Below are 12,270 nucleotides of genomic sequence, written 5' to 3' on the forward strand. Positions count from 1 at the left end.
ATGTGCCAAATGTGTAGAAAAATAGGTGTTTCCCACATTATTCACTGCAGAAAACATGAGGAATGAGCACTGCCCACTCCAGCTCCTGGCTTCATGCCTCCCAAACCTTTCTTTCTCCACCAGCCCAAGCACAGACATGGAATATGTTACTATTTCACATTTCATGGAGTGTTTTTCCATAGGAAAAAGCAGGGGATGCAGAAACAAGGACAAAAGGACTCAAGTGGCAGCTCAGGTCTGACTCTGCCTCACCACATCTTACCTCATCCTTGTACTTGGTGATGTAGGAGTAGATCTCGTGCAGGGCACTCATGCTGTTGAACTGGCTGAGGTGTAACCGTGACTGCTCCGCCAGGTAGGCGCTCATGTCCTGGTCACTGATCGCTGGCATTTTAGCTATATCTGCATAATATCTGCCAGGGAGGAACAGAAGAGTGGGTCAGGAATAGGGACAGGCAGGAAGGGATGGGTCCCCACCACAATGGTCACAGAGAACAGCCACTGGAAAAGCAAGTGAAGAGCATCTTTCATCCAAGCAGTGACATACAATCACCCATTTTAAAACACTGTTCACTCTCTGAGCACCCCACAGAGCAGTCAGCACTGTTAAGAATGTGGTCCTGATGGAGCAGCACCCAGCTCAGTCCAATTCTGCTCACCATGCTGGGAAGCCAAACAATCTTTCTTGAAGAGTTTTCCACCCTCTCCTAAACTACACATTTTTTGTCCTTCCCATCCCATTGGCATGTTTTGCCACCAAACTACATGCACCAGGACCCTCCACACCTGCAGTAACAGACAAGGTTTTGCTACCACTCTCCTAAGGTCACCATGGTCCCTAAAGCCAACAATGGCCCTTTGCATTCAATTAAATACTTGGAGTGTGAACACATGACCCTGCAATCTGCAGCAATACATGTGCTGTGGTAGTGGAAAACCAGAATATCCAACAGGATGTTGATCACGACCCTGAGAGGACAAAGCTGCAGCACCCCATTACAGCAGGAGAGTTACCCCAAGCAGACACACCAGTAGACTGGCTGCTGAGGACTTTTTGGAAACCAGGGCTGTGCCCACAAGCCTCATTTTAAAAGAAAGCCCACTCACAGCACACAAGCTCTGGGTGCTCCCAGGAGCAGCATTACCAGCATTTCCACCTGGAAATACAGAGTGCCAGCCTCTCTCAGGTTTGCTCTGCTCCTCATGACTCCCCACTTGGTAAAGTTTCTGGTACAGTGATTAGCATCATTTAGCTGAATGCTGAGATGGAACACTGCTGAAGCACTTGGATAGGAGCAGATGGCAGCAAGATCACTTGAGAAGATGAATATGAGGATCCACTCCATCCCACTGCACTGAACTCAACTAGTGATAAACTACTTGGGCAGTTTTTACAAAGAGGCTCATTGATACCCAGAAAATGATGCAAGAGAATTTCTGGATGCTACCAGGAGAGCAGTGGTCTGAGGTGAGGACCTCTGACTAAACCAGGCATCTCCTACACCCCTAGAGAGACCACCCCAGAGTGACATCTCCTAAAGCAGCAGTTTCACACTCCAGGTGTTATCATGACATTTAGGATGGGAAGAAACCATCATTTTTCAATACAAGTGTGCATGTCTCACATGGACCAAGATTCTAGTCACACCATCCATTTTCAGAGGACACCTGTGACCCCAGCAGTAGTCCCCTTGGGTTTCTCCAGGTTTCCCTCTTCCTAAGCCCTTCCCTGTGCTATTCCTGCCTCAGATTGGCAGGATGCCCTTCTTTCAGCTGGTGCCTGAGCCACAGCAGCAGACAGACCTGCTGTTGGGACTGGCAATCCCACTCAGCCAGCCCCGCACCGCTCCCATTCCTCCTCTGCAAAGCTTTGTGACTATAACTGTGCCAAAAGCCAGAAATGCTGATTATGCCATAAATCCCTGCAGTAGAGGAACAGTAGTAGACATAGTCACCCCCTGCACAGGACATCTCTGCCCCCTGCTCATCTCCCCCTGGGACCATAACAGAGGTAAGCAATGGCAAGAACAACTGTCACCACTGAGATTTCCCACCTCCTCCCCAGGGACGCAGAATGTCTAGACCAATGTTTAACTCTGAAATGGTTTTATGCCTTTTTTCTTCCAGACACATACACAGAGCTGAACATTTTTGTCATAGAGATGGCAAGGTCAGAGAAATTCACCTTATGAAGCTTGTGATCCTCCTACGGGACCCCACACCAAAGCCCCATCCAGCCCCATGCAAAGAACTTCCTCCTATTAAAATGCAGCTCATCTCTCATCTCAGGCATCATATTTCAGGGGCACCTTTCCTTCTGATCCAAGCCCTACCTTCCTCGAGGGAAGACGCTTGTCTTTGTACTTGCCTGTGAAATAGCAAGCATGCCAATGGTGCAACAGAACTATCTGTGTACAAGCGAGTACCCAAGGATGACTTAGGCTACAAAGTTCCACCCTTACAAACTAGAGAATGTGACATTTACTGTTGTCTGGACATCCTTCATTTAGGTCATTTTGTATTTGGTCAAGATGCTGAAAAATGGCCCTCAGTTAAGAAAAATCTTTAGCCCAGCACATCATCATAAAGGAAAAGTTGCATAAGCAATCTGAAATCTGCCATTTTTTAAGTTTCATGAAGTTCCACTTCACAAGATGGCAACAATTTAACCGTAGCTCTATTTGGAGGGCTTTGGAGGACATCTCCTAGGTTTCTCTCCCAAAAGGATAAAGCTAAACAGAGCATTATGCCTGAGTGCATCAATTTGCAATCAGTCTCATTCAAACTCTGAACCTTTAACACTACATTAATTCAGCAGGACAGAGGGACATCTCAGCTAACAGGGAAGGCAGAGGGTGTGGGAAGGTGTCAGCGGACCTGCTCCTCAGCACAGAGACTGCAGCCTGAGCACTGGGAAATGATAATTTTCAAGCATTTCAGCAAAACCTGCATACATTGTTGTGATACAAAAAAAGCACTTCTCTAGTCCAAGGTTGAGTTCTCACTGCCCTTCAAAAGCAATCAAGCGAGGTGTTAGTAATTCCCTAGTACAGACCAAGTTTTTACAACAGAAAACATCAGACTACCTAATAGTGGAGGTTGCTTTTAGCTCCCCCTAAGCAAGTCATAAACAGCTCTTTAAAACAGCCACTGCAAACTCATTCCAGGAGACGATCATGAGAAAGAATCATCCCCCAAACAAGAGGGACCACCTTCTGCAAGCATTAGTACAGTCCCGCTTCAGTCAGCTACCAAGAGGAGCCTTCCCAGAAACCCACATCCCCACATCCATGAGCATCCACTGCAAGTCCTCCAGGAAAAGCAAGGAGCTATTGCCAAATCTACTCACCTTTCTACCCAGCTCTTGTAGTTGGGGATGTCCTTGGCATACAGTAGTTTGTTGGAGGGAGAGTCCTTTCCTAGCTTGTGCTCAGAAGTTGAGCAGGAGTCCATGAATGTCTGAGCTACCACGGATAGGCAGGCATCAGTAATACTGTTCTTGTGAATGTCGAACACAAACTGGGGGTTCTTAATCACATTCACCCAAAAACGTAGAGGTAGACTGAGGAACAAAGGAAATAGCAGTCAGCACCTGAAACACACCCTGCAGGCAGCTGGCAAATACATGCACCTCCAGTTGTGGAGAAAGAACTTCGCATGACCCAGAATTGGGTAGGTTGCTTTTCCCAGCATTCCAGGGATGCAAACACCCTGGGTAAATGGCCATTCCCCCCTGCCCACCCTAGAAAGGCTGCAGTTCTCCATGAAGAAATTTCTCAGCACTGCCAACACCCCAAAGGCAAGCCAGGGCAGTGCAGATCTGTGGTTTCTCCAAGGATCCACTCTCACTGAAGAGACCTTGCTGAGCCTGTGGGTCAAACCAGACACAGTCCCTTTCTCTGACATTAATAATCCCTTTGAAAGCGCTGTGTGGCATTTCACACATCTCCCGTGTCAGAGGAGGGAGCTGGCTGAACTCAAGGGACTCATTAGCACATTTAACACCAGAGGAAAATTTAGGTGGCCTCAGATGCTGGAAATAAAGCTCTCAGCTGTAGAGACAGCAGATCTCCTGGTGAGCCATCGACTGGTTGTTTGCTGCATACTGACACACATGTGCCACCCTCCATGGCTCCACTTCCCAATCCTGCTGCCCCTCTCCTCAGAGCTTCCTCACTCTGTCATCCTCCAGCACCTACTCTCAGTGAATGCTTTTATCTTAAACAAAACACACTTTGTTCCCTAGGACTTTCCTAATGAGGGTACTGGGTGCATGTACATATTTCATTTGTGAAGGGAATGGCCTGGAGAAATTAGCTCCACATGTCGAATTAGCGCCCAGAGATAAGCACAGGCATTAGTATGCAAGAGCCTGCATGCCCAGCCCCTGAAGAGTGGGGCTTTTCTCCTCCCTTGCCTTTCACTCCTTCTTTTAATATAGGAAGCTGAGTTATAAATCAGTTCAAAGCACTTCCGTGCTCTCACATCTCCATTTAAAAATGTTTCTTTTCCTGCCCTGCTAATTGCAAACAGTTACTGAACTACACAAAAGCGATCTGGCTGCCATTTAACAAATGCCAGACACGGGGAACATACATACCCATCTCCAGTCACAGTAAAATCAGAGAGATGAAACCAGTGAGGCAGCAGAAATGAAAAATGCCGAAGGGGGCTAAGGAGCCAACACCTGCCAGAGCCCCAGCGCGGCACCCAGGAGGTGTCACAAGCTGCCCCGCCCCAGTGTTCAGCCAGCGATTAGCAGAGCAGGGGCTGGCTCTGCAGGCAAGGGCAGGGAGGATGTGCACACAGAGCTGTGCTGACTTTGGGCACGGCTGAGTGACAGCAAGAAGTGTGGAAACACCTTCAGGACAGCAGAGACGAGAATTGGGGCTGGCATCCCTGGAGGAGCCGGGAGGATGGAGAGGCCAAGGTGAGATGGGAGCACCGCTGTGCCCTCAGCGACTGCAGCCATCAGGGGGAGCGTGCTGCTTGGGATCTGGGGAAGGGCTGAGGGAGCACTGCATTCCTGGGATTTTTTTCTTCGAAGGAAGGCATGCAAGGGATTTACCCACACCCCAAATACAGAGATATGGGCCTCTCTTGTCCTGGATCATTTCCAGGTTCGTATTTCTGCTCCCTGCAGGCAGTCTTGGAAGCTGTGATGTTGTCAGCCCACCCCCAGCCCACTGTCCTTCTCCATTACCAGTTACTCTTCCAGGTGTGCCTGACATCATAATCATTGATCTGATGCTTATCAGCTTGTTCATCCAGGAAATCAAACATGTATTTGATGGCGAGGGGCAGTGCACTCCCACGGTGAGCTGTGCTAAAGATGGTCTCAAACAGGTCATCTACAAATTTCTGCAGCGTGCCCTGAGGAGGAGAAAGAGAAAAGGGCTGCTCAGCAACACCCTGGGCCAGCAGAGAGGTGAGTCTTTAACTAATGGTCAGCCTCTAAACCGATTTCACTTCTATTCCTACACCTGAACGAGCAGCACAGTACAGTCTGTGTAACCCTGCTGGTTCTCAGTGGTTTATCCTGGGAAACAGACACTGCAGTGATGAGCTATCTCCTTCACTCTATGATCTGGCATGCTAAAGGTATACAAAGAAAAACACCATACAAAACAAAAAAGTGCTGTATATGCTGAGGGAAGTGGAACATGCTGCAGTGCCGAATGCCTTCATCCTTCCCACATCACCTGTTCTGCAGTTTTATCCCAAACACCAAAGAGACACCTATCCCAGGGAATCTCTGCTTTGCAGACCAGCAGCTGCTCAAGGATACAGGGAATAGTAAAAACACCAAAAGGTGCAAAGAGTAAACAGGAAAATCCACTCAGGGGATATTCACTGATGATTTCAACACACAAACCCTTCACCTCCAGCTCAGAAAAGAGACCAAATGAGGACCTCTTCCTGTGCTAGAGCAGGAGGTAAACAGTGCGTACCACTTTTGGACAATATAAATCACCACCCTTCCCCATTCCAATTTTCAAAGCCAGGCACCAGCTCTGGGTCTCTGGGCCATACCTTGGTGGCCAACAGACGGGTCAGGTAGATCTCGGAGACCATCTTGCTGCCCCGGTCGCCCTCCCGCTGGTCCATGTGGTCGTGGTTTTTCACCAGGTGCCAGAGCTTCGTGCCGCTCTCCAGGTCGGGGGTGATCATGGGGGTCCGTGAGCGCAGGCTGTCGGGGCTGCTGGCTGTCCTCAGCATGCTCTCTGCAAGCACAGGGGATGCTCCTACCCTGCCACCTCTGCCTCACCACCAGCCCCATCATTCCCCCTCCCTCCACAGGAGCTTTGGGATTCAGCCTCTGCAACCACCATGAACTGGGAGCTCTGCTGTGAGCATACTCCTGTGACCATACTCCTGAGCCTGGCTGATGTACAGGGGCCAGGGCAACCACGGAAGGAATTCTGCAGAGCCTGTCCTGCTCCCAGCACACAAGTGCCAGGATCACAGATGCTTCCTGTGCCAGTTTGAGCTGATCACACTATTCCCTTCCAAACCAAGGCTGAAGTACAGCTGCCAGTACATTTGTGGCAGACTTCAACTCTGCTCTTTTAAGTGCTAAGTGCCTCTGTGCTTATTTTAATTAGATTTCAGGGGAATAAAAGGGAAAGGATCCCTTAACAGCAACCATCTAACATTTGCCTTTTTCCCCTGAGTCCAACACACTGCAAAGAAAGATGGCTCTGAGGGCACCTGCTCCCTCTCCACCACTAGAATAAGTAGCATCATGCAGGAGAGCTGGGAGTTTGGAGGACTTTGTTCACATGAGTTACAGATATAGTCACTTGGCCTGTGCCTTGGTCCGCATGCCCAGCCCAGTGCCACCTCCCCAGCCAGCCCAGAGGAGGATGCCCATGTGCACTCACCATATCTGCTGAGGGACTTGGTGAAGGTGGAGGAGTTGGAGATGTTGTATGCTGAGTTCTGCTTGGGCACCAGGGCTACTGAGGATCCGTCTGTCACCTGTGGGCAGAAATGGGCTGAGCAGGCTGCCACACCAGAGAGGCACAGGGGGAACAGCCCCAGCATGGGAGAAACCAGCCCCAGAGGGATGCAGTGGTACTGTCACCACCCCAGGGACATCATCTCCAGCAAAGGAGCCTGACATATCTCTGTGACAGCTGGGGGAAGGGGAAGGACAGGAACACACCAAAAGCTCAGCATGAAAATGGCAGGTTAAGGTCAGAGTGGGAAACAGCCTCTATGACCCCTGGAAATACCCATTTAAAAGGACCAAAAACACAAGGTGCAGGCAGGAAAGTGACTGCAGACCTCCTGGCCATGGCCCTGGAGAGCTGAGCTCAGGCCCTGACCAAGCTGAGGAGGGAGAAAAGATGCTCAAGCTCAAAGCAGCTGGTGACTGCTTCATGTTCTCCATCATGGACAGCCTTACCTGGTAGTGGGCCAGGGTGTTCAGCCTCTTCCAGTCATTGTCAATCTTTGTGGTGACATCTTCATCCTGCAGGATGATGCGGGCCATCCTGCCCTGCCGCCACTCTGTCCCCAAGAGGGAGAAGGACTCGTGGTTAGTGGATAATAGGAGCACAAAGATAAGGCAAGGGTACGAGCACAGTCCCAAGGCATCAACTTAAGAGGCCTCCCACCCCTCTGAGCCCCAGAGCTGATGACTATCAAAGTGTTAGACAAATGCAAGCACTCAGGGACAGACAGCATCAGTTTGACCCTGGTGGCCTTTGCTCCTCTCCATTCCCCTCTCCTCCCTTTAAGAACAGGACTATTAACATTGCTCTCAACTATTCCTAGCCTCCTTGGATCTCAAGACACCTCAAGCCTGAAATTGAGACCCCAGAAGACCCAAGGGGGCTCTCCTCTCTACCCCCCCTCCACTGGCAGGATCCACACTCTCGTGTCAGGGCTCCCCACACACAGTCAGTGCCACCATCATGGCAAAAATGAACTGAACAAATCCACCAAAAATGTGCTTCTATAACGATCTGTTGATTTTCCTGCCCAGCATGGATTTATTGGCACTTCTGCTCTTAGTCACATCCCTGTTCCCCACAGGGAAGTGCTTGGCTCTCTTACCCAGGTCCATGTCTCCAGCTTTGGGTCGCTGGGAATAGGGCACACCCTTGTAGACAGCATCCAGCAGCTTCTCCTTCACCTGGGTGATGGTGTCGCAGTTCAGCACCTTGACAGGGATCTCTGGGGCATTCTCATTCTCAGGGTTCACACAGTTGAGGGTCTACACAGGGGCAGAAAGGGTTGAGTGAGAGGCTGTGACACACTTGCTGCAAAGGCAGGTCCAAGGACACAAGGCTACAGCTGCCTACAGGCCATGTCTTCTCAAATCCTGAGCCGCTGTGCAGTTGTAGTCACATGGCACATTCCTGCTCCCCTTTCCCCACCTCTCCCTGAAACTGTCAAACCTCCAATTCCCAAAAAGGAAGCACAGTGTCAGTGAAGGAATCCTTGCAAACTTTGCCCAGTGCAACAAAGCCTGTTGAGAACGAACAATGCCCAGGCACACTCCACTCCCCTCCCAAACCATCCCTGTGGAGACTGAGCTGCAGGTGAAGAACCAGCTGCACGCTCAGCCAGGGGAAGGGTCTGGCTTATCATTCAGCTGGACAGAGGATATGGCTCAGAAGGAAGAGGCAGAAGTATCTCTCCTGCAATAACCTCAAAGCTCTAACTTTGATCCCCACTGAACATGAGCTATGGGCTGTTCCATATAGCACAAGCTCAACAGCATCCCCCACCCAAACCTGCCATTGCCAGGGGTTTGCTTGGAGAGATGTGGAGCAGATTCAGTTCATGTTTGGCTTCCTTGGGCCCATGGCAAGAACGAACCTTGCCAAGAAAAGGCCCTGTTTCTGACCTTGTCTGAGATGGGGCCCACTCAGACAGGGTGAGAGGCAACCCAGGAATGCTGGAGAGAACAGCAGACAAAACTCTCTCTAAAGTATTTTGTGTGCTCCTGCTTGCACTAACCAGCATTTTGTAGTCAATCTGCTGCCGGATGAGCTTGTCCTCACTGAGGGAGTAGCGAGCCTCTCCTGTGATGGCATCAATGGGCCCCTTCTCCATCTGCTGCTTGATGGCACAGTAGAGCATGAAGAGAGGTTCCCCAGCACACTCCTGTGGGATAGAGGGTTGGAGTAGAGGAGAGAGAGGAGTTAGAAGGTGCCAGGCACCTGTTTTGCCTTTTAAGAACCACCACCATGTCAGAAGTCTCCTGCAGAATCAATCCCCACCCATGGCATTATAAAAAGTCTTCATCCCTTACTCAAGACTGCAAGGAGGGGGGGTCCATGGTAAAATTCATCCTGTGAAGGAGCTCACTCTCTCTTTCCAAGCCCACTGGAAGTTGTTTGTCTATCAACCTGTACGCTTAGATTTCCAGGGCTTCCAGACACTTCTAGGTGAATTCTGCTCATTCTGCAAGGCAAAGATGAGCTAAACAGGGTAAATTCAGGTCTACTAAAGAGCAGATTGAATCTGGGGACCTTGAGTATGGGATACAGCCTGTCTTTTGAGCTGCTCCAGACAAGAGAAGCACCTGAGGACTGGAAAGAGCACCCCCAGTGGGACAGCCTGGGGGCTCTTGCCCAGATATCAAAATGCAGTTCTGACATCTGCCAGGAGCCCAGTCTCACATGAGAGAACGCCAAAGGAGGTTTCTCCAAATGACAGCTAGGCACAGCCAGCCACACCCACTGGAAAGGAAAAGCAAGGGAGCAACCCTCAGACAACCCTGAGTCTCCAGGTGACAGAGGGGAGCAGGCAATGAGGTTTCCTGCAGTTAAACCATTTGCCACCTACGCATCTCCACTGCCAAAGCCTTGTAGTCAGAGCCAGCTTTAGCTACCAGATAGAGCCACATCAGCATCTATCTCATACATGGGAGGAAGGGAAAGGGAAACTGGACCAGACACTTCCCCCTAAAACATGCTGGATGCTGGATTCAGAAACACCAAAGGACCTGCCAGGGTTGGAAGCACCAACCAGCCCAGAGCCAGGATTTGGCATAGCAGGACTGGGAATAAACACCCATTCATAACCCAGGGCCCAAACAATTCCCCTGAGCTGCATCCCAATGAGCCCTTCCAGATACAGGCATTAGCCCTAAGGGAGAAAAAAGAGTACAATGGGAACAGAGAGGATGGAGAGAAGTCCCAGCAGATTTTACCCCACTAGCCCTCATCCCTCCCTCCCGGCCGCCTCACAAATAAATTGTACTTTGGTGCAAAGTGCGGCTGCTCTCCCTGTCACCATATGCTGTTAGCATCTCGTTAGCATCTGCGGTAATTAAAGAGACAGCTGCTAACGAGCAGGAACAGGCATACATCATCCCCAGACCTTCCGACAACATGCCTGTCTTTGAAATTATGTTTCATTTGCAAACTTGGCTTCATTAAGTCAGCTTGGAAAAGTGAGATACCCGAGTGGGTGCTAGGCTGCACATCACCGGCTGCCTGCAAGGTGAGCTTGGCTGCAGAGTGGTGAGAGCCCAGGGGTCCCCAGGGCACCCCAAGCCTTCCCCTCTGGTTCTGCTGGAAGGACTTAAATTCCCGTTTTTGGTTGTTTGCAAAAACTCCTTGTGAAAACTCCGAGTCTGTGGAAGTGGTATGGATGGAGGATGGCTTGGAGCAGAACTCTTGCTTCCATCTGCCCTGGTTGCTACAGTCTCAGCCCACAGATTTCACCTCTCCAGTAAGGCATGACTGCTGCCCCCACATCTGCAGCTCTGCACCCACCTCTAGGGATTCACACCAAGAGAGGTGGGCGCAGTCTTTCTTACACTGACTCCTCTGTCTGGTCCTAGTGTGGACCCTTAAAATGCAACACATCATTCCCAGCTCATTGTCCCCACCAGCTCTTGAAGACCAGGACCGAGGTGTTGCTGTGGGTCACAGCTCACTGAGACAATGCAGACGAGGATGCTTTAGGGATCATCTTTGACAGAGACCAACAAAATGAACAGGGACCAAAGAAACTCATGCTGGACAGTTCATCTGAGATGAACTCCATCAGATGAAATACAGAAGAAGACCACTGAGATGTGGCCAGGCGGTCCCTCAGGTTGATGAAGGGCAGCCTGTTCCCCAAATATGACTGTGCCCACCCTGCCAGCCCTTATGCCCCCTTATGCTCACTGCTGGGGACCTGACTGAGGGGAGCTCTGAGGGCTCTCCATGGGAGCCAAGCTGGAGGAGGGCAGCTGCAGACACCCTGTGCATGCTTGTGTTGGTATGTTGGGAGCAGGCTGAAAAAAGCCATCTAATTCCCAAACTGTCTTACTGACTAGATCTAGCTCATCAGGCACCTAATATTGTGCATTTTTCAGCACTTGTCTCAATTTATCCACCTCCCTTTCCCTGAGGTGTCTCATTAAGAGTCTGATAAATGCTTCTACAGGGCCCTCCTGAAAGCGCCAGCCCTCACTGGCTCCCCACGCTGCTGGCCCTGGGCATGAGGGGCTGTCCTGTGCCTGTCCCCATCCCTCACCCCAGTGTATCTTGCTCTGCTCAGGGCAGGTTTGCTGAGAGCTGGGCACATGGCTGTCTGCCTCATTTACATGCACAATTACTGCAGTTTGGGGCACTTTCCCTGCTGGCAAGCTGTCTGTTGTGATACTCTCCATCTACTCCACAGCCTTCTCCTGCTGTTGCTGCCACCTGTAATCCTCACTGTCCAGAGACAGGTGAGAACAGCCTCGTGGGTCTCCTCTGGTGGGACCAACCCAGAAGAGGGCATGAGCACATCCTCAAGTCTCTTCCTGTTTTAACTCAAGTGACTCAAGCAGTGGAGTTTCAACCACTTGTCAAGGAGATGAATCCCAGCGTAACGAATTTCACACCCAGCAAGTTCATCCAGGCCCTCTGTGTATGTTTTTCTTGTAATGGTGCACATAGATCAGACCTTTCTCCTGCTGCTACCACCCAGAGACTGGAGGTGTTTTCCCACCTAAGTCATGGTGTAGCCAAGGACTTTTTTATAAAGAGGCATTTCCCTGGTTCCACCATCCCCACACCTCTCACCTGCTACTCCTTATCCTCTTATTGCTCCACAACTGGTAATGTGCCCAGAAGCCTCTCTGAAGGGGGACAAGGACAGATGCAGGACATTGGTGGTGCATGAGCTAATCTAAAGTAGCTTCTGAACATGGCCCAGTCCAGCCAGGGACAGGTCAAGGATGTCAGGTCACACACAGAAATACAGTGTCCACAAACTCTGCTGTGGGCATTCACAGGCTGTGCACTGCACTTTGCTCAGCCAAAGCATAAC

General features: G+C 50.4%; 1 protein-coding gene across 2 annotated transcripts in view; it reads right to left on the reverse strand.

Annotated features, from left to right (window-relative positions):
- Positions 1-12,270, reverse strand: part of PLXNA1 (plexin A1) — a 114,124-nt gene that overhangs the window by 5,719 nt on the left and 96,135 nt on the right. For both annotated transcript variants that reach the window (XM_085590498.1, XM_021532004.4), the window contains exons 24-31: positions 8,974-9,120; positions 8,065-8,224; positions 7,412-7,515; positions 6,885-6,981; positions 6,034-6,224; positions 5,204-5,373; positions 3,350-3,562; positions 263-413 (exon numbers count right to left, since the gene is read on the reverse strand). In XM_085590498.1, the coding sequence (XP_085446624.1) occupies positions 263-413; positions 3,350-3,562; positions 5,204-5,373; positions 6,034-6,224; positions 6,885-6,981; positions 7,412-7,515; positions 8,065-8,224; positions 8,974-9,120 (1,233 nt within the window). The remainder of the gene's footprint in view (positions 1-262; positions 414-3,349; positions 3,563-5,203; positions 5,374-6,033; positions 6,225-6,884; positions 6,982-7,411; positions 7,516-8,064; positions 8,225-8,973; positions 9,121-12,270) is intronic.

Source organism: Lonchura striata, chromosome 12 (genome assembly GCF_050655825.1).
Source record: "Lonchura striata isolate lonStrDom1 chromosome 12, ASM5065582v1, whole genome shotgun sequence".
Lineage (NCBI taxonomy): Eukaryota > Metazoa > Chordata > Aves > Passeriformes > Estrildidae > Lonchura > Lonchura striata.